At 45.4% G+C, this 23,954-nt stretch overlaps 1 protein-coding gene across 1 annotated transcript; it reads left to right on the top strand.

Annotated features, from left to right (window-relative positions):
- Nucleotides 1-20,544: 20,544 nt before the first annotated feature.
- On the top strand, nt 20,545-23,388 carry LOC142290210 (elongation factor 1-alpha, oocyte form). Its single transcript, XM_075334154.1, has 7 exons — nt 20,545-20,713; nt 20,789-20,968; nt 21,260-21,556; nt 22,017-22,167; nt 22,436-22,692; nt 22,798-23,032; nt 23,214-23,388. The coding sequence occupies exons 1-7, from the start codon at nt 20,570-20,572 to the stop codon at nt 23,333-23,335; spliced, it is 1,386 nt and encodes a 461-aa protein (XP_075190269.1). The 5' UTR covers nt 20,545-20,569; the 3' UTR covers nt 23,336-23,388.
- Nucleotides 23,389-23,954: the final 566 nt, after the last annotated feature.

Here is a 23,954-nt window from a genome sequence, read left to right as displayed (position 1 = left end):
CGCAGATTCATTGTCCAAACAGACGCATCGGACACCGGACTAGGAGCTGTACTTAGCCAAGTGGGGGACAACGGTGAGGAACATCCGATAGCGTACCTCTCCCGGAAGCTGTTGGACCGAGAGAGGGCTTACGCCACCATAGAAAAAGAATGCCTGGCCATAGTCTGGGCCCTAAAAAAATTGCAGCCCTACCTCTATGGCAATGAGTTCACAGTCCTCACTGACCACAATCCATTGAGTTGGCTAAATCGCACTGCCGGGGTCAACGGACGCTTGCTCAGGTGGAGTCTGGCATTACAATCTTACAATTTTTCCATCTCCCATAAACAGGGCAAGAACCATGGAAATGCGGATGGGCTTTCCCGACAAGAGGAGAAGGATGATCGGAAGCCTATCATGTCTGGCTAATATTAAGAAGGGGGAGGAATGTGACGACATGTACTCTCATGGGTTAAAGTTTCTTAAAATTCAGCCAGACGTATTGTTCTACTGTGTGGTAACTCATGTTTGCTTAACTATTGTTTGGGACCAGACCCTTCGGAGCATTCATTGTATTGTAGTTGTGAATTGATAATGTAATTACCTTAGTAGCCATTGTCTAGTCGGTGACTTGCGGACTCCATGTAGATATACTGAGTCTTTCTATGCACATCATTTAAATGAACATTATCCATGCAGCTTGAAATTCATCCAATGGGAGAAGCAATCTTGTCCAACCAATCGATGAGGACGCAGTGTATCCTAAGGGAAGGTTAGCCACGCTGTCTTTCTAAAGGCGGCGGGTTTTAGTGGACGAGAGCACCCACTGAGCCCCGTGTCTCCACAACCCCATGCTGTTGTCACGCCCCGGGGCAGCCGAGCTGCTCGGATCCGGGTGGTCGGTGGCTTAAGTGAACCAGGACCCGTGTAATACCGGACGCTTAATGAAATGGCAGGGGCTACTTACAAGAGATTATAAAGTTAATGTTCGTGATGCCATGCCACCTGTGGTAGTGCGGCAAGGGAATAGATGCTGCCGCTGTTGCTTGTGAAGGACTGGGGCTGATGGAATCAGCAGCGAGTGTGTTAATCCCCTCCGCAGGTAGGGTAAACCCCAGTGTCCTCTAGGTGCTGGATGAGGTACAGGTTGAAGAAAATGCAAACAGGCAAAGTCGGAGTGGAACAGGGAGTCTTTACTGATGATTTACTCCCAGGTTACACTCCCCTGGTGCTGGGGACAGATTCCTGGTTCCCTTTGTCCCGGCTCTGTCCGTGTACCATGGCTATGGCCCCCTCCGTGCACTTCCCTTGCACAGCTCTGTCAGAGTTCCCTGCAGATTCCGCAGCTTCTTCTCCCCTGGGCATCGTCGATCCATCCTCAGGCCTCACACCCAAACTTGACACCCAGCCGAGCGTCCTCCTCCTTCCCTCTCCTCTCTCTGTCTCCGTCTGTCTGACCTCATCTGGTTTCTTTCCACCCCCTAACTTGTCACTCCAACTCCTCCCCTTCCCTCTAGGGACCTAACTACAGAAGGGTTGGATTTACACCTCCTAGGCAACCTTCACTTCCTGGACAGGCTTTACACCATAGGACGGCCAACCCTCTTGTGGTCCAGGGTTATGTGAGTGTTTTAGGTGTGTTCGGGTTTAGCCAGAGCTAGGACTCCAGGAACCAGGTTGCAGATTTTAGTAGCATGACTGCAGGGGTGCTACACTGTAAAATCAAAAAGCAGATTGTCACCTTTTGAAGACTTTCTTTTTACTTAAAAAATTAAACTTTGAGCCTTGAATATATCGTATCAGAAGCAGAATGCTGAATTTTATTTTAGCTTTCAGATAGATTTCTTACCATTGCCGAGACAAGGTATTTTGGTGCCCTAGGCATATGAAGCTGATGGCGCCCCCTTCCCTATGATCCCTCAGCCCCCAAATAAAAGCAATGGGTTAGAGGATAAGGTAACAGGACCTCTAGTGCACCCCTCCTCTCATGTTTACCTTTTTCACAAAAAAATACCAGAAAAAGTAAACAAAAATTAAAAAGTGGTCTACTTCAGGAGTGAGGCTCTACAGGAGGTGCAGTTTAAAAGTTGGATATAGAATCATTCATTGTTTGTTGACCATTTACGTAATATGAGGGACATATAGAAATATTCATCCCTGACATCCCATATTTTAACTGTTAGGAGCAAGGATAGTCATGAAAACTAATAAGGATCAACCCCTATACATATTAGACTATTGGATAATTCTGCTAATATCTGTGGGTTTGGCTGACTTTAGTCTAATGTGTGTGAGAGCTTTAGTGTGAAAACAGACAGTCCCTCCGCCCACTGGTGGACACAGACCGAATAGGGCCCCTGTGCAATAACAATATATAGGCCCTTTGCAGCCCAAGAGCTGCAAAATGCATAATTCCACCTGCTTTGGAGGTAGAAATGGGTCCCCAACTTCTTGGGCTTCTTGGGCCAATGATATGTCCGCCCCTGCCTCCACCATAGGATGGCACACTAGCTCTTGTGACATCATGAGGATCTTGCTGCGGCAGCACCTCAGGCACTGACAGCATTGGCGAGAGATCTTGTTTGGGAAAGCAAGTCACTGAAATAAGAATGAGCTGTCCGTGACACACAGAAGGCGGTGTAGATTAGGGAGGGCAAGAGAACTACAAGTGCAATGTTACCCCCAAGGTATATGAGGCTCATTTGCACACGATTTCAATGCTGAATATCTCAAACGACCAATTAATATTTTTTTTTAACGTGCATACATGATATTAGTGTGAGATATAAAATTCTCATAATAGGTTCCCTTTAGCCCTTTCCTGATGCGGTCAATTTCCGTTTTTGTATTTTCATTGTTTCCTCCCCTTCTTTCCAGAGATATAACTTACCATATTTTTCGGATTATAAAACAAACTTTTCCTCCCTTAAATTTGGGAGGAAAATGAGGGGTGCGTCTTATAATCCGAATGTAGCTTATCGAGGGGTGGTGGAGAGGGTAGCAAGAGGTAGCGGCGATGCTGCGGGCCCTGTGCTGCTGGGACTGTGCTGCTACTACTGTGGGTGCGGCTGGGGTTGCAGACGCTGCGCTGCTGGGGCTGACCTGCTGGGCTACGGGCGCTGTGCTGCTGGGGCTGCGCTACTGAGGCTGCGGGCGCTGTGCTGCAGGTGGTGAGGCACTGGCAGAGGCCATCTTGATGATGGTGGTGTGGGATTCAAATAATGGAACCTAAAGTCGCCGTGTACACAGATGGAGCTCTCGGCTCAAGATCTCATCTGCACACGTGTGACGCCCTGGACCCCAGGGGTCACAGGTAACAACACCTACCACATTACACACACACACCCATCCCCTGTGAGGACACACCCGTCACCCGAAAGGGAGACCTGATGCCTCCCTCAGGGCCAGTAGGGCACACCAGGTGGGCGGAGTCAGGCGGAAAGACACGCCCACCGAGGAGACTACTGTCCTGAGGCAGGAAATACAAGGAGTCTAGTTCAGAGTGTGACAGTGACAGGAGGTGTGGAGCAAAACTGTCAGGGGACCCGGGTTGGAGCCTGGGAGTCCCGTAACGTCAGGCAGGCAGACGGTGGTGGCCGTCTGCAAGAGTACCGGTACAGCAACCGGCGGAACCGTAGGGACTGGGCCTGGGTTGGAGCCCGCCAGCCCTGAACCGGGGAATCAACCGTGTACCGGAGCACCAGAAACCGTGTACTCAGACCCCGTCCTAGCTTAGAAGCCACTGAGTTTAGGCAAATTTACTGATTGCTGGCTGGACCTCACGAGTTCATCCACACCCAAAGTCCCAAAAGAAGGCAAAAGCCCACCGATACCGGGTGAGAGCCACCGCCAAGGGCCAAAAATCCGACGGGCCAGCGCCTGCGGGCAACCGAGGGCTCCTCCGGCAGCTCAACGCCGGGGAGCGGGCTACCACTGTCCAGACAGGGGAGCCGAAAAACCACAACAAGAGGTGCAAGGGAAAGGGGCCACCATCAACCTCACAGGGGACACAAGCAGCCGGCTGCGGGACACGACCATACCCGAACTTTGGTTTACCAGTGACTCTGAGTGTGAATTAATCGTCAGTACACCAGTGCCATCCAGGCACGACACTGCACCGCAGCATGGCACCCCTGCACCCCGACAACAACCCTGTTGCCGTCAGTCTCCTACCAACTCCCCACCGGGCCCCGGGACACACCACCCCTACCTACGGAGGGGCTAACATCTAGGCTGCGGCCGCAACACCGATCCCGGACAAGCCCACCTTCACTCCAGCCGCAGCGGTGGTGCATCCCGTCACCATGACCCGTGGGTGGCGTCACGACCCGTAGGACGACAACGCGGCCCACCCGGCTGCGCACCTCGTCCCACACCACCATCACCCCGTTGCCTCCCCTTTAACAGAGCGACGTGACCCCCGGTCCGGAGGCGCTTGTGCCACCGACAACCCGAGCCCGGACCTCGAGCGGCTCGGCCCGAGCAGCGGAGAAAGAGGCCGGGCCCCTCTCAGGGCGGTACACACGCGCTGCCTCTGGCCCATTGATCTCCTGGCAGCGGACTTAGGGAAAATGGTGCCCAAAGGTGGCGCATGCGCACATCAGCTCTCGGTTTGTCATTGAGCTGATAGCTCAATTTGCCCATGCACTGACTCCAGGTGCCATTTCTTTGAAGCCCGCACCGCTGACAGTTTCTGGATCTTGCCTGCCTCACTCACAGCGCCCGCAGCCAGCATCTGGGCCACCCGCCGCAACACCCGCAGCAGTGCCCTACTCCACCACTATGCCTCCTATGCCCCTGCCTCCTATGACCCTGCTCCACCACTGCTGACACCCCTGACCGGTAAGACACCACCGGATTGTAAAAAGGACCCCTTTATTTTTATTTTTTTTACTCTAAATTTGGGGTGCATCTTATAATCCTGTGCATCTTATAAACCCCAAAATATGGTATTTACGTTTCTGTTCACATAAACATACAAGGGCTCGTTTTTTTGCAACATGAATTATACATTTAAATGACACCATTAATTTTACCACATAATTTAGTTGGAAATGGGAAAAAAATTGTGCTGTGAAATTGCAACAAAAACCAAACCCTCAATTCTGACAATTTTTTTGGGAATTGCTTTTACAGCGTACATTGTGTGGTAAATATGACCTGATACCATGATTTTCCTGATCAATACAATTACATCAATACCAAACTGTTGAGTTTTATCATTTTAGTGATGAAAAAAAATTTAAATTTGTAAAAAGAAAATTTTTGTATTGTCATAATTTTCCGAGACCTGTACCGCTTTCGTTTTTAGGTCAATGGAGCTGTGTTATGGCTTATTTTTTGCAGGGCGAGACGACATTTTTGTTGATACCATTTTTGGATCCATATGACATTTTGACTGCTTCTTACTGTATGTTTTGCAGCTTTCCACAAAAAAAAACAATTCTAGTGTTTTTAATTTGTTTCCGTTTACCAATTTGGTTAGTTATTTTTATAGATTGGACTTTTTTGGTTGCGACAATACCACATGTATGCATTTTTTTAATACCTTTAATGGGAGAAAACAGGTGTGGTATTATTTTATTTATTTTAAACATTTTATTTTTCCATTTTGTTCTGTATTTATTAGTTTCCTTATGGGGCTTCAATCTTTGTTGTATGATCACATATACTTAGTGCAGCAATACCACAGTATTGGTTGTGTATAGCAAAAATCATGGTCTCCTTTGAAGCCCGGCCACCGGACATAGCTCCATGATGAGAAGTACGGAGGTCTTCAGCAGTCCCTCAGTTGTCGTATCATCCCATCAGCGCCCTGTGATCCTACACACGACGGCCGATGGGCTCATAGAATGACGAGTCACCATGACAGCGCACTGTTAAATAGATTATTCAATATGTTCTAAAAATTCTGCAGTCACTGTATCTGATTGGAGGCTTCTAAATCCTCACAGAATGCTCATCACAGACTGTGAGTATTCTCTGGTGTTGGCGGGGAGAGCGGCATGTGAACACATGTGATTTTGTTGCTTCCAGCCACATTCTGACTACACGTTCGCGGTCTTGCTCAATACACTTCTAGTAATGTGTCCGGAAGTATGGAAATCACATAATTGTGGTCACATCACCACCGACTGTCACCGGCAACACTAACCAGAGAATCCCCACAGCATGTGATGTGCGCGCTGTGAGGATTCAGGAGTCACATACAGTGAGTTATAGGCTGGGATCACACTAGCGTATAGCATCTAATGTGAGAGAATTAGATGCATTTGCAAGATGTTGATGACCCTTGGCTCAGACTCTGTTGCGAGCAGTAGCTGAGCGTCATTCTACTCTGCTCCAATTCTCTACAGGAATCAGATCACAGGTGTGGAGAAGATAGAGGGATTAATTTCTCCATTGTCTGTGTCGTCTGTCTCGTCATATATCGGACTGAACTTGAATATCATCCAAGTGCAGTGCGATGTTTTGCACACACCCATATACTTGCACCTTACAATGTCAAGAAAGGGTTAATGACTGGTGTTGTCCTACTTTACACATATTACATGTTCTTTTGCCCATTACATGCTACCATAAATCCACAAAAACAAATATACACATACAGTTAGGTCCAGAAATATTTGGACAGTGACACAATTTTCGCGAGTTGGGCTCTGCATGCCACCACATTGGATTTGAAATGAAACCTCTACAACAGAATTCAAGTGCAGATTGTAACGTTTAATTTGAAGGTTTGAACAAAAATATCTGATAGAAATTGTAGGAATTGTACAAATTTCTTTACAAACACTCCACATTTTAGGAGGTCAAAAGTAATTGGACAAAAACCAAACCCAAACAAAATATTTTTATTTTCAATATTTTGTTGCGAATCCTTTGGAGGCAATCACTGCCTTAAGTCTGGAACCCATGGACATCACCAAACACTGGGTTTCCTCCTTCTTAATGCTTTGCCAGGCCTTTACAGCCGCAGCCTTCAGGTCTTGTTTGTGGGTCTTTCCGTCTTAAGTCTGGATTTGAGCAAGTGAAATGCATGCTCAATTGGGTTAAGATCTGGTGATTGACTTGGCCATTGCAGAATGTTCCACTTTTTTGCACTCATGAACTCCTGGGTAGCTTTGGCTGTATGCTTGGGGTCATTGTCCATCTGTACTATGAAGCGCCGTCCGATCAACTTTGCGGCATTTGGCTGAATCTGGGCTGAAAGTATATCCCTGTACACTTCAGAATTCATCCGGCTACTCTTGTCTGCTGTTATGTCATCAATAAACACAAGTGACCCAGTGCCATTGAAAGTCATGCATGCCCATGCCATCACGTTGCCTCCACCATGTTTTGCAGAGGATTTGGTGTGCCTTGGATCATGTGCCGTTCCCTTTCTTCTCCAAACTTTTTTCTTCCCATCATTCTGGTACAGGTTGATCATTGTCTCATCTGTCCATAGAATACTTTTCCAGAACTGAGCTGGCTTCATGAGTTGTTTTTCAGCAAATTTAACTCTGGCCTGTCTATTTTTGGAATTGATGAATGGTTTGCATCTAGATGTGAACCCTTTGTATTTACTTTCATGGAGTCTTCTCTTTACTGTTGACTTAGAGACAGATACACCTACTTCACTGAGAGTGTTCTGGACTTCAGTTGATGTTGTGAACAGGTTCTTCTTCACCAAAGAAAGTATGCGGCGATCATCCACCACTGTTGTCATCCGTGGACGCCCAGGCCTTTTTGAGTTCCCAAGCTCACCAGTCAATTCCTTTTTTCTCAGAATGTACCCGACTGTTGATTTTGCTACTCCAAGCATGTCTGCTATCTCTCTGATGGATTTTTTCTTTTTTTTCAGCCTCAGGATGTTCTGCTTCACCTCAATTGAGAGTTCCTTAGATTGCATGTTGTCTGGTCACAGCAACAGCTTACAAATGCAAAACCACACACCTGTAATCAACCCTAGACCTTTTAACTACTTCATTGATTACAGGTTAACGAGGGAGACGCCTTCAGAGTTAATTGCAGCCCTTAGAGTCCCTTGTCCAATTACTTTTGGTCCCTTGAAAAAGAGGAGGCTATGCATTACAGAGCTATGATTCCTAAACCCTTTCTCCGATTTGGATGTGAAAACTCTCATATTGCAGCTGGGAGTGTGCACTTTCAGCCCATATTATATATATATATAATTGTATTTTCTGAACATGTTTTTGTAAACAGCTAAAATAACAAAACTTGTGTCACTGTACAAATATTTCTGGCCCTGACTGTACACATGGGAAAAAAGCACACACACTAGTACACATACTGTAGAAAAACACACAGTCATATACACTCACACAGAAAATTACTCACACACACAAATATGCAAGTTCATGCACAGAAACACAGACAAACACTCATACATATACACATACATACAACACTCATACACACTGGTATACACACACTCATGCTCATCATATACACACACTCATACACACACTCATATAAACACACACACTCATATACACACACACATAAATAAATTCCTATCCACACACACTCATATACACACACACACACACACACACACAGAAATATACTCATACATACCCTCGCATACACACACTCATATACATACATATTCACACACACTCATACACACATGCACTCATATAAACACACTCAAATACACACTCATATACACATACTTATATTCACACAGACTGTATAATCACACAGACTCATACACACAGACTCATACACACATGCACTCATATACACACATTCATACAAACACACACTGATATATACACACTCATCCTCATATATACACACACACATTCACACTTATATACACATATATCCACACACTCATATAGACACATACATACACACTCAAACAGACTAATATATACACACACACACAGAAACACACTCATATATATATATATATATATATATATATATATATATATATATATATATATATATATATATATATACACACACACATAGAAATACACACTAATATACACACATACACTCATACACTCTCATATATATACAAACTCATATACACACTCATGCACACATAAATACACTCAAATACACTCTTATACACACACACTGATATACATATAAACTTATATTCACACACACACTTATAAACACATGTACTCATATACACCCACATATAAATACACCCGTACATACACTTATATTCACACACACTCATATTCACACACAGACTCACATACACACTCATATACAAATACAATCATATGCACACGCACTCATACAGACACACACCTACAGAAAAGCACTCACACATATACACACAACACTCACACACTCATATACATATTAACACTCAGGCACACACTCATACAGAAACACACTCATATACATACTCAGAAATACACACTAAGATCCACATGCACTCTTAAGGGCCCATTACACTCTACAATATATCTAACGATATGTCGTCGGGGTCAAGTCGTTAGTGACGCAAATCCAGCATCGTTTGACATATCGTAGTGTGTGACAGCTACGAGCGACTGTGAACGAGCAAAAATATTCACCTTATTGCTCATTGACACGTCGCTCATTTTCTAAAAATCAATCGTCCTTCTGCGTGCCGGTTGTTCATTGTTCCCGAGGCAGCATACATCGCTCCGTGTGACACCTCGGGAACGATGAACTGCAGCTTATCTGCGGCCGCCGGCAATGCGGAAGGAAGGAGGTGGGCAGGATGTTACGTCCCGCTCATCTCCGCCCCTCCGCTTCTATTGGCCGGCCGCTGTGTGACGTCGCTGTGACGCCGAAAGTCCCTCCCCCTTCAGGAAGAGGATTTTCGACGCCCACAGCGAGGTCGTTCGGGAGGTAAGTACGTGTGACGGGGTTTACCGACTTTGTGCGCCACGGGCAACAAATTGTCCGTAACGCACAAACGATGGGGGCGGGTGCGATCGCACATGCAATTGCATGATAAATCGCTGCGTGTAAAGCGGACTTTAAGGCTGCTTTACACGCAGCGACATCGCTAGCGATGTCACTCGTAAAAGCACCTGCCCCCGTCGTTTGTGCATCACGGGCAAATCGCTGTACGCTGTGGTGCACAAAATCGCTAGTACCCGTCACATACTTACCTTCCTAACAACGTCGCTATGGCCGGCAAACAGCCTCTTTTCTAAGGGGGCGGTTCGTGTGGCATCACAGCGACGTCACACGGCAGGCGTCCAATAGAAGCGGAGGGGCAGAGAGCAGCCGCATGAAAGTCACGCCCACCTCGTTGCCGGAGGACGCAGGTACGGTGTTGGTCGTCATTCCTGGGGTGTCACACGTAGTGATGTGTGCTGCCTCAGGAACGACGAACAACCTGCGTCCAAAATCAGCAACGATTTTTGGGAAATGGACGATGTGTCAACAATCAACGATTTGGTGAGTATTTTGCATCGTTAGCGGTCGCTCGTACATGTCACACGCAACGACGTCGCTAACGAGGCCAGATGTGCGTCACGAATTCCTTGACCCCAACGACATCTCGTTAGCGATGTTGTTGCGTATAAAGCCCCCTTTACACACACTCATACACACACATAAATACACACCCTCATATACACATACACACATGCACTCATATACACACATTCATACAGACCAACACTCATATATATACACACTCATGCTTATATATACACACACATGCACACTCATACACATACATACACACTCATATACACGCATAAATACACACTCATAAACAAACTCATATACTCACACAGAAACATTCATTTACATAGACACACAGACATATACACTGATATACACACATACACTCATATACACACTCTCATATATATATATACATACACACTCATATACAAACACATATACACACTCATACACACATAAATACACACACTCATATACACACAAATGTACTCTTATACACACCCTCATATACATACAAACTTGTATTCACACACTCATACACACATACACTCAAATACACACATATACAGACACTCATACATACACTTATATTCACACACTCATATTCACACACAGACTCGTATATAGACTCATATACAAACACAATCATATGCACACGCGCTCATATACACACGCACTCATACACACATACAGAAAAGTACTCACACATATATACACATATACACACTCATACACAGAAAAATAGATACACTCATACAAACAACACTCATATACACATATTCACTCATATACACACTCATACAGAAACACACTCATATACATACTCAGAAATATACACTCAGATACACATGCACTCTTACACACACTCATACACACATAAATACACACACTCATATACACATACACAAATACACTTCTATACACACAATCATATACATACACACTTATATACACACACTCATATACACATACACATATTCACACACACTCATATACACATGCACTCATATACACACATATACACACACACACTCATATAAATACACACTCATACACACACACATACTTATATTCATCCACACTCTTACATACTTATATTCACACACTCATACACTCATATACACACTCATATATAAACACACACTAATACACACATGTACTCATATACACACACAAAACAGACTCGCACACATACATGCTCATACACAGAAAAACAGACACATACTCATACACACAACACTCATACACACTCATATACACATGCAGTAATGCACAAATAATATATATACACACACACATTCATACACACATGCACTCATATACATACACACAGAAATACACACACACATGCACTCATATACACACACACTCACATACATACACATACTCAAATGCACACTTATATTCTCACACACACACACACACACACACACACACACACACACTGTTATTTACACCCAGACTCATACACACATGCACTTATATACACACGCTCATATACAAACACACATTCCTTGGTTCATATATATATATATATATACACACATACACACACATACATAAATTCATACTATTTTAAAACAGTGAAGAAACGCGATATGCTCCAATGCATGCTGATTTAGGCTATGTCTACATAGAGCATAAAAATTATGGTGTTAAACTATTCTAATTATAGACTTCAAAATCTTTACTGATTTTGATGCAGTTTTAGCCACGGCTTTCTATCACATGATTGCAAAAAATTATCATGACAGTGAAAATATGCAGGATTTCAGCAATCAATTGATTGTGCTGGGGATGCAAGAAATGTCAATGAATTTGATTGTATACTGCTGTTTTTGTGACTTTTTTTGAGGGGATCAAAACTCTACAGGGACACTGAGTTGTCTGTAACCATTATGTTGTATCATCGCATTATTATTTTTTGCACAAGAAGCAGTTCACATAATAATAGTGCATAAGTTGCGCACAGTACAAAACCTAAAGGGATTTTTTCACTAAAAAAATGTCTCATCCAGGCACAGGTTAAGTAATAAATATATGATGGCTGGGGTTCCCAAGACCTACCCAGCATTAGAATGGGGTTCTCGAGACCCATTCCAGAGCGGCAGTCAAGCATATGCCCTGACACCCCATCCAATTTGTGTGGGACTGATGGAAACCTGAGCGCTGTACATGGTTACTAGTGATGGGCGAGCGTACTCGCCACTGCCCATTATTCAACCGAACATCAGGTTTGTCCGACGTGACTATAATATTGAGTATAATGGAAGTCAATCGGAAACTCGAGTATTTTCAAACTCAGATGCTCAAGGCTCGGTCCAGTAACGAGTTGTGGCTACCTCTATCAGTGTGAATATATGACGACAGTGCCATTTGAATTCTCCTGAAGTTGGGCATCCAGACTTTTTTTTTTTATTTGGACCCACAGGGATCATGTATTTTTTTTTGTTACATCCACCTTTAATATTTAAGTCAAAGATCTTGCGATGCTCTATATAATTTTAAAAGTTAACTTTGAAAAAAAAGATTCTGTGCAAGTTCCGTAGAGATAAGCAACAATCATGCAAAACTGATGAAGATATTTACATCCAGCAATTTTGCATTTGTTTGGTGTCCGGTATATAAAACAGGACACCTTTTTCCTACAATTCTCAGTGGGTGTTAATAATGGCCCACCTATTGTGTGCTGACCTTGCAAAGTAAAACAAATGCGCAAATCAAAGTTCGTTAGCATTAGCAAACAAGGTTTCTTTGGATAGGCTTTGTTCAGTGATATTGTACAGCTCTTTGACCATATGTTTGTGACTTTTGAGAATCCCATCCATTGTATTCACTGGCAGATCACCACACAATGGACATGTGGCTAGAGGTGTCTGATACAGTCTGTCCTCATTCACACGAATAACTTGCTGCTCCAGAATATTGCTGCCAGTGTTTTGGTTTGGCTAGAAGAGCAAAATCCTTTTGTTAGGAGCTGTTGAAGTGCAACAATGCTGGCTACACTGATACTATTACTGTGATATGCAAAACCCAATGAAGACTTTAGTTACCTATACTGCTAAACATTGAAATTGCCCCACCAACATAGAGGACGGAATATATCAGCCCACCAGCACAGGACCCACCAAGTTGATATATGCGGTGCATGGAGAAATTTCCACGCCTAGAAGGAAAAGTCGTCGAGTTTTGGAAATCACAGAATCAATAGATATTTTAGGGATCTGCAATAGACAAGAAAATGGAAAGAAATTTTTCAAAACATCTCGATTTATTCAGAATAGAGTATGAGCGCCACACATACCTGCACTTAGGGCCGGTTCACACATCCGTCATTTCGCCGGATTACCGGATCCAGCACACTCCAGTACAGTGTTAGTACTGTACAATGGCATTGCGGCAACCTCCAGTCACATGGTCCGGTCACATGACAGCATGTGACCGGAGGTTGCCTCAATGCCATTGTACACGGTACTGGAGTGTGCCGGACCAGGTAATCTGGCGAAATGACGGATGTGTGAAACGGCCTTTACACGTCTTGTCATACTATCGATAAGGTTATTAATGGTGGCCTGAGGAATCATTAAGATGTACCACTGTCAGATCGCTTTGCAATTGCTGACAAAGGATATCTCATATTTGTTCAATGGGAGCGAGTTTGGAGACGCTGCAGGCACATCTAGGCCACCAGATAATTGCTCACTGTTGCACAAGCAACATCCTGGTGTTGAAAAACAGCTTGTGGAACAATTTGGAGAAACAGGTGTCCCACTAGTTCTACGACTAAATCAATGTAACTCCGAACTGTTAGTGTGCCTGGAATTAACACTAGAGGGGCTCAGCTATTGTACATTATGCCACCCCTCACAATAATCCTGAGTAGGATCGGTGTTACATTCCCTCGTGAAGGCCTCTTAATAGCATTGTCTATGTGGTCTCTATACTAATCTGTGGCTATCATTGCATCTAAAACCTCCAGTTCAGCCTAAATTGCCATCTTAATTTGCACCATGATAGCCTTTGAGGGTGTTGGCGTAAAATCAATAGAACACCTGAAGCTGAAGACCAATGTCGTGGAAACGCCTTCTGATGGTTTGATGCCGATAATCTGTCAGATTTGACTTTATCATTCACAATAATTCTATATTGTGGAGCGATTGAACCGTGTCCAAAAATGCTCATTCATCGTGAAATCGTTTAAGTGAGGCAAAAAATTCTCATTAAGCTTTCGAAACCTGTGTAATGTAAATGGAGACTGTTACTGTTAGTGTGGCGCCCTGGGCAAGCCAGGATGTCACAAGCACTACACCCACACACCCCACACCCCGGTCAGGCACACCTAAGTCAAACAAAATCCTTGTTGCCTTCCTCCAGGGGCTGATGTCCACACCAGGGGGTGGGCCAGGCGGTTGGTCCCGCCCACTGAGGAGTTCACAGTCCTGGAGGCGGGAAAAGAGAGCAGATAGTTTGCAGTGGAGTTGAGTTGTGGAAGTGAAGTGGCAGTTGAGCAGTCTGAAGTTGGTCCGGGTGTGTGGCCCGGACGGAACAGCAAGGTTGGCAGACGGTGGTGACCGTCTGCAGGAGAGGCCCATTGGAGCTAGCCGTAAGGACCGTGGACGGGCGGTGGCCCGGCGGTACTGGACCGGTACGCAAAGAGAAGCCAGCACCATCCGGCAGGGGCTTACGGACCCCGACAAGGCTAGGAGTCGCCGTGAATTTGTCAAATCCGTTAGCGAAGGGAACCTCCTGGGTTTCCCAGCAGCCAAGTCCCGACAGAAGGCAACAGTCCAACTGAGAGAGGGAAACACAGTCACCGCCAAGGCTAAAGTTCCAAGGGGCTCCTTCAGCAACCTTCAAGCTGGGGAGCGGGTTACCGGTGGGAACCCATTGGAACCGTTTACACTACACAGGTACAGGGAAAGGCAGTCACCATCAACCTGCCGGGAGCAGAAACACCGCAGCCATCTGTGGGACCCGTCCATCCAGCCGTTTGTTTTACCGGAGACTCCGTGTACATCATTGGCTGAGTGAGTACCACCGTGACGTGCGGCACAGCGCTGCCCCCGCGACCCTGCACCTCGCCAGGCCCTGTAACCCGCCTGCAATCCATCCCTACCCCATCACCGGGACAACCAACCCCCTACCCACGGAGGGGAGAACTAACATCCAGGCTGCTCCCTGTCATCGCTCCCGGGATCCCCGTCCAGAACAGCGGTGGTGTCACCAATCTCACCACAACGTGGGTGGCGTCACGGACAATATCAAATCCCCACAATCAAACCCCCTTTTCACTCACGGGCGAGGAACGCCGCTCGAGTCCCCGGGATCCGGCCCACCGCTCGAGCCACCACCGAGCAGCAGCAGCAGCCGGACCCGAGCAGTGGGAGAGCGCAGTGTCCCCTCCTCCGCCCGCGACAGTTAGCTCCTTCGACAAGGAGTGGACATTCAAGTCCTAAATAGGGTTGATCATGTTCCAAGGCAATAAATAGTTCAGTCGTAGTTGGAACAAGTACATGAAAATCGGAGCGAGTGGAATGCAAAAAAACATCGCATTCCACTCGGACCAATATTAACCTACTGTATGTGTCAGCACCCATGAGTGATTATTTTCTCAGCCCCAATCGGACCGAGAAAACAATCGCAGCATGCTGCGACTGTAATGCGAGACTCTTTCTCTCGCACCCATTCAAGTCTATGGGGCGAGAGAAAGATCGCACTGCACTCGCAGTACACCGGGCGAGAATGGCAATAGCCGGCTACTGAGGAGAGAGGGAGATAAATCCCTCTCTCTCCTAGTCCGTTCCGGTCCCCCCTCCTCAGCACTGGCCCGCACCTCCTCAGTGCCGGCCCGCCCCCCGCAGCTGAGGTTCCATCGCATGATCGATTAACAATAAACCTTAATAAATAGCAATAAACCTTAAAGGGCCCCAGAAGTTTACTTGCTCAAAATGAGATTAGTTAACTAGATGTGTAATTTGATTATTTCCCAATGTCCGTAATTTTAAGTGTGCACCAAAAACACATGTTTTTAGACAGGCCTATAGCTGGCCATACACAATAGATGGCTGTTGGCTGAATAATGCTTCAGCCGATTGACCGACAGTGATCTTAGCCGAATCTCCAAACACAGGAACGCTCGTTCGGCTGAGCACTCCAGTATACAGGTCAGTTGGTAGCTTATCTCCAGGAGAACAATGCGATCGGCAGACTGAAATCGGACGTCTCTCCTAACAATCAGGCAGCTGGTATCCACATACACAAAAATATGGCTGGTTCGGCTGACAGATTATGGAGGGCATTATCACATGATCACCTCACTAATGTCACTTTTCTATCTTTTGGATAGGTTATCAAAATCAGATCGACAGGAGTCCAACACTCATCAGCTGTTACTAGATGTTATAGAGGGATATAGACATTGAATGGAGCAATATGTAGCAATCACTGCAGGGTACTGATCTTCAGTACTCGACCGTGGCTGCTATGCATTGAGCGGAGCTGCACAGTTCTGTAGTTTACATCCGGGTGTCAGGTCCTAGGTGAAGGTGCCAGGTGTCGGATCTCCACCAATCTGATATTGATAGTAGATAGGAAAAAAGGAAGTCCAATGGTGCTGTATGATTAAAACCACTTTTTTTTACTGGTGTATTAAAACCAGGATAAATCCGTGGTAAATTACACAAATTAAAAAAAAGTTAACATACAGTAGGTTAAGCTGCTTAACCAGTATTAATTTTTTTTTTTTTATTGTAATTTACTACATTTTTGTCCTGCAAGCAATAAAACTGGTTTTAATCAGACAGGGCCTTCCTATTTTGCTATCTACTACCCTTGTCCACAGACCCAGGAGGTGGTCTGCATAGGAAACGACAGCATTCTGCAGTTTGCACATTACTATGCTTCGTTGTAGGCCGCGCCAGGTGAGCAATTCATTTTTTAAGCCACCTATATCAGGTATAACAATATCATACTTGGAAGTGCAGTGGCTCAGTGGTTAGCACAGTTGATTTGGGTTCAATTCCACCAAGGACGACATCTGCAAGGAGTAAAGGGGGCTTTACACGCTACGACATTGCTAATGCGAACTCGTTGGGGTCACGAAATTGGTGACGCACATCCGGCCGCATTAGCGATGCCGTTGCGTGTGACACCGATGAGCGATTTTGCATCGTTGCAAATACGTGCAAAATCGCTCATCGGTGACATGGGGGTCCATTCTCGATTATCGTTACTGCAGCAGTAATGATGTAGTCTGTCGCTCCTGCGGCAGCACACATCGCTATGTGTGACGCCGCAGGAACGAGGAAGCTCTCCTTACCTGCCTCCTGGCCGCTATGTGGAAGGAAGGAGGTGGGCGGGATGTTACGTCCCGCTCAGCTCCGCCCCTCCGCTGCTATTGGGCGGCCGCTCAGTGATGTCGCTGTGACGCCGCACGGACCGCCCCCTTGGAAAGGAGGCGGTTCGCCGGTCACAGCGACGTCGCCGGGCAGGTATGTGTGACGAGTCTGGGCGATGTTGTGCGGCACGGGCAGCGATTTGCCCGTGTCGCGCAACAGATGGGGCGGGTACCCACACTAGCGATATCGGGACCGATATCGCAGTGTGTAAAGTAGCCTTTAATATGTTCTCCCCGTCTTTGTGTGGGTTTCATACGAGTTCTCCGGTTTCCTCCTATACTCCAAAGACATCCTGATAGGGAATGTAGATTGTGAGCCCCAATGGGGACAGTAATGATCATATCTGTAAAACACTCTGGAATTAATAGTGCTGTATAAGTAAGTAAAATAAATAAAAAATTAGAGGGGAGCGCCCTAATCTCCATGATTTTCTTTTTTTTAGTAAGTTTGATATTGATGACCTACCCTGAGGATAGATAATTAATATTATATGCCTTGAGAACCCCTTTAAAGGCTGTGTGGTCTTGGTGGCAGCTATTGATGAGTGAGCACTGCCATGCTTGGGGGTTTGGTACTCGAAATGAGCAGGTTGGTCGCACAGATGGGCTCAACTCGTGTACTGCGTATAATGGACGTCAATGGGAAACTCGAGTATTCTCTCTAGAAAATCTTCTGGAAAAATGTTCTAGTTCCCTCTGACTTCCATAATACTCAGCACACGAGTTGAGCCAGTCTGAGCATCCAACCTGCTCGTTTCGAGTACCGAACCCCCAAGCATGGCAGTGCTCGCTCATCAATAATGGCAGCAAATTGGCCACATGCAATCCAACATTGTCAACTACATTGAACCTTAATGTTATGTTCCTGAGTCAAAGGTGAAGGCCTCATTCAAGCGGCTGAACAGTTTTTCATCAGTGCGCTGGATCAAATTTATATCCATTTTTATTCCATGTCTACATTTTTACCATCATTACAGCAACTGTATTTCCCATGTGCAAATCTAAAAAATAGCAACTTTCTCCTACCCATTAATAAACAGAAAGCATTCGGATGGCATCAGATACTGAAACGCTAAAAAAATACAAAACTTTTTAAAAACCTACATGCGTTTTTATCACATTTCTTTCAACTGCAGTTTTTTTCTCTTTTTTATGTCATGTTTTACATAAAACTGCTGTTTTGGACACTTTCTGTTACTTCACTCTGCTAAATCTTCATTGATCAAGTCATGTGCAGAGTACATATGTTTTCATTGTGTTTCCACTGCAGAAATGCAATAAAAACACTTGTTCTTTTTTTTTTAATTTCCAAAATCTCATTGAAGTCTATGGGGAAAGAAGTGTAATTGGTGCTGGTGATGAACTATTCATGTATGTTGAGGCTCTGTTCACATCGCGATTTAACCACTGTGGATGAATCTGTGCAGAATTTCATATGTAGTCTTGAAACATAGGATCAAGACATCTCTGCGGATGGGACCATTGACTTCAATGAAGCAGATGGAGTCACTGTGCTGACGAAAATTAGGTCAGACAGAGCACAAAGTGACTCTGTTAGGCCGGAACACATATCCGGCTTTTCGCCGGTTTGACTGATGTGGTGCACGCCAGTGTATACAGTATACAGTGTATACAGTACACTGTCAGCGCAACAAGCGCCGGTCACATGCTGTCCTGTGACCGGAGCATGTGACCCGGAAGTTGCTGTGCTGCCACTGTAGTGTATCATACTGTACTGATGTGCGCCGCATCCGTCAATCCGCAGAAAAGCCGGATATTTGTTCCCGGCCTTAGGCCTTGTTCGCACGTACCTGCTGAATATTCTGCAGCGATTTGACAGCACATGTGCGCTTCAAATCGCTGCAGAAACAGTGCATAATGGATGCAGTTTTTCTGTAGAAAAAAAGCCGATTTCATGCGCTATGGCTGCTGCCCCCACCATAGACAGTGGGAGCTGCATCCATAGCGCACGGAATAATTGACATGCTCATTTTATGAACGCACGGATTTGGGTCAACATTTTAGCATCCAAATCGCTGCGTTCAAAAAAGCAACGTGCGCACGTCTCATGCACAATCTTCATAGATTGTGCAGGGGACGCAGGACGCATGGATTTACGCTGCAGTGCTATACGCAGCATAAATGCATGGAATTACGCAACGTGCGCATAAGCCCTTAAAGTCAGTGGTCCCATCAGCAGATACCATACTGATTCCTGTTTTTTAAGGCTTCAGACAGAAGCATCAAGGAACCCTTGATGTAAGTTAAAACATGGTGTGAACATAGGCTAAAACCAACATTTTCATAGTAACCTCAATTTAAATGCCACATGTGAATGAAGGGTTAGAAGCTCCTTGACTCCAGCTGATTAGCCATGATGAGACCCACTAGGCATAATACAATGTAACAAATAGACTTGCCTGCAGGCAGACCACAAGTGCGGCTATAGAGGTCACAGATCTCGTGTGACGTGTTTATAGATAGTGGGAATAACCATATAATATAAAATATCACAATGGGTCAAAGGAGGAAAAAATGGAGATTTTACCAATCAGATAACCTCAAGTGCACCCGCAACACAATGACCACGATGGGGGCGGTGCCGGCAGCCACACCATCCAATCAAACCGCTGTGGCTGCAGGCAGCAGGATAGCTATTGGTCGTTCTCAGGACCCCGCCCCCTTCAGCCCTTTAAATCTCTGGCGCCGCCGCGCTCTCCTCACCACTCCGCCTGCTCAGGACTCGTGCATACAAAGCGAAGCAGAATGGGGAAAGAGAAGATCCACATCAACATCGTGGTCATCGGCCATGTGGACTCCGGGAAGTCCACCACCACCGGACACCTGATCTACAAGTGCGGCGGCATCGACAAGAGAACCATCGAGAAGTTTGAGAAGGAAGCGGCGGAGGTGAGTGTGCGGGGCAGTGCGGGTGCGGGGCCGTAATTGTACGGTGCACTGTGTAACGTTACCGCTCCGTTACAGATGGGCAAGGGCTCCTTCAAGTATGCCTGGGTCCTGGACAAGCTGAAGGCGGAGCGGGAGCGTGGTATCACCATCGATATCTCACTGTGGAAGTTCGAGACTGGGAAGTTCTACATCACCATCATTGATGCCCCAGGGCATCGGGACTTCATCAAGAACATGATCACTGGCACCTCTCAGGTAAGGGCTGGCTGTGATCACTAATGCTGGCTCCAGGCATCCTAATGACCTCCATGTATGTCTGTGTGCACTCATGGCACCATATATAAGGGCAGGTCAGACCGGGAAAGAGCCAGGTCATGACCCAATTCCCATACAGAGGAGAGAGTGCAGTGTGCACTAGATTAGATACCTGCTTGTAAAATGTGGTATTTACTCTTCTGCCTTTTTACCCCCACTCTTGTCTTTCATTAATGCTGCCTGATCAGCAAAACTACATTAGCATTGTTAATGTCAATTGTTCCTGTGCAGGCGGATTGCGCTGTCCTGATTGTGGCTGCCGGTGTGGGGGAGTTTGAAGCTGGGATTTCCAAGAGTGGCCAGACTCGTGAACATGCTCTCCTCGCCTTTACATTGGGAGTAAAACAACTGATCATCGGTGTGAACAAGATGGATTCCACAGAGCCTCCGTACAGCGAGGCCAGGTATAAAGAAATTAGCAAAGAAGTTTCTGACTACATCAAGAAAATTGGCTACAACCCTAAAGGAGTAGCTTTTGTACCAATCTCTGGCTGGCATGGAGACAATATGCTGGAACCTAGCAGCAAGGTGAGGATCCTACCAAGTCACTACCCTGCATGATTAAGGGTGAACGGGATGTACTAAAATGCTTAACTGATGTGTGGGGATGTCTCGTGTTTTGTGTTAACCAGCTTGTTTAGCAATGACTGTCCTTCAATACTGGTCCTGATCAGCTGCATAAGGCTACATTCACATCAGTGTTTTTTATATATATATATATATATATATAATATATATATATATTATATATATATATATTTTTTTTTTTTAATGGATCAGTTATACTGACTCCATCAAAAAAGGATCATGTGCATTTGTTCTTGCATTTTGCACCAGATCTGTTGTATCAGGCACACGCCAGATTGTGCCTGATGCAAAAAAACTGAACATAGCCTTAAGGTGGCTTTCTGTACAGAGCAACATGGTCATTGTGGGAAGGTCTCCCAGAAGTCTTGCTTTATCCATACAAATTGCCTTTTCTCTTCAGATGCCCTGGTTCAAAGGCTGGAAGATTGACAGAAAAGAGGGAAATGCTAATGGAGTTACCCTTTTAGAAGCACTGGACTCCATTATTCCCCCAAGCCGTCCAGTAAGCAAGCCCCTACGTCTACCCCTGCAAGATGTTTACAAGATTGGAGGTAAGTTGAGGAACAATGCTGTGAATTTAATAGGGGTTGTCTACCCCCTTGTCACGCTGCATGTGTGGGTCACCCACCACCATGCCAATAACATGCTAAGACTGGTGTGAAAAAGGGAGGGGGAAGCAATGACATGTCTCCGATCATGTGCACTAGTGCTTAACACTATGTGCAGTGTATGGGCTGTATACTTTTTTTTTTTTTTTTTTTTTTTTTTTCTCTCCACTTTTGTGAATACTGTAGTAATGTGGCTTTTCCTTATATGCAGGAATTGGAACTGTTCCCGTAGGAAGGGTTGAGACTGGAGTCTTGAAGCCAGGAATGGTGGTAACCTTTGCACCTGGAAATGTAACCACTGAAGTAAAATCTGTTGAAATGCATCATGAAGCTTTACTAGAAGCTGCACCGGGGGACAACGTAGGCTTTAATGTGAAGAATATATCGGTTAAGGACGTTAGAAGAGGCAATGTAGCTGGAGACAGCAAAAATGATCCACCAATGGAAGCCGGCAGCTTCACGGCACAGGTAAGTGGTCTTCTGGCCCAACTGAACTACATTAGTCACAATCACTTATAGCACACATGAATATGGGTTGTGAGCATATCCTGATGGTTTTGCTTGAATTTTCAGGTCATTATCCTCAATCACCCAGGGCAGATCAATGCTGGCTATGCACCAGTTCTGGACTGTCACACTGCCCATATAGCCTGCAAGTTTGCAGAGCTGAAGGAAAAGATTGACCGTCGATCAGGGAAAAAAATGGAAGACAACCCTAAATCCTTGAAATCTGGAGATGCAGCAATTATCGAAATGGTTCCTGGAAAGCCAATGTGTGTGGAAACTTTCTCCGAATACCCTCCCCTCGGTAAGAAATGGCCAAAATCAGTCTCTGCTGTTCTGCCTTCCTGTGTTGTGAAACATGGATTTCCATTAATGATAGGGTATGATGGCAACCTCATGCAGCAGCCAGTTATTGACTGCTGGGCTAGTGTTGGCTTGAAGTGTGTGCATGTGTATTTTCACTAATGTCTTTACTATTTTTGCAGGTCGGTTTGCTGTTCGTGACATGAGGCAAACGGTGGCTGTTGGTGTCATTAAAGCTGTGGACAAGAAGGCAGCAACCGCTGGTAAAGTGACCAAATCTGCACTGAAGGCTGGCAAGAAGTGATGCCTTTCTGCGACAATAACTTATTTTTCTGTTTGCTGTGAATTGTTTAATAAATGTGCAAAGTTTAACTCAAGTTGTGTTCTGTGTAACTTGTCACATGAGCAATTTGACTCTCCATTAACTTTAACAGTTGGGGGGATATATCACTGGGGTAACTATCAACAGACATTGGTGAATAGTCCAGGGTTCGAGGTTGTAAATGTGATATTGCCTACTTCACTGCCATTGTAGAGCTCTGAGACTAGTGATGGGCAGACCTGGGCTGTAAAGTCTGTATCCATGTGTGCTCAAAAGAACCCGAGCACCAACTCTAGGTAACAATCTGGGTCTAGGTAACACGTGCTCTATACTTACCAGTCTGGCTGTAAGGGTACCGTCTCACTAAACGACGTACTAGCGATACTGACCATGATACAACCTGGTCAGGATCGCTGGTGCGTTGATACATGTCAGCTGTCAGGCAGATCTCACCAGCGACTCGTGCTGTGCTTAGTTACCCGATATTTACCCTGGTTACCAGCATACGCTGCTTACAGTCGGTGCTCGTTGGTCTCCTGCCGTCAAACATGCCGATGTGTGCTGCACAGCGGGTGACTAACTAGCAAAAAATAACCAATAG

The sequence above is a fragment of the Anomaloglossus baeobatrachus genome, chromosome 2 (genome assembly GCF_048569485.1).
Source record: "Anomaloglossus baeobatrachus isolate aAnoBae1 chromosome 2, aAnoBae1.hap1, whole genome shotgun sequence".
Classification (NCBI taxonomy): Eukaryota; Metazoa; Chordata; class Amphibia; order Anura; family Aromobatidae; genus Anomaloglossus; species Anomaloglossus baeobatrachus.
Note: the sequence above shows the minus strand (reverse complement) of the source record. Positions and strands in the feature narration are given on the sequence as shown.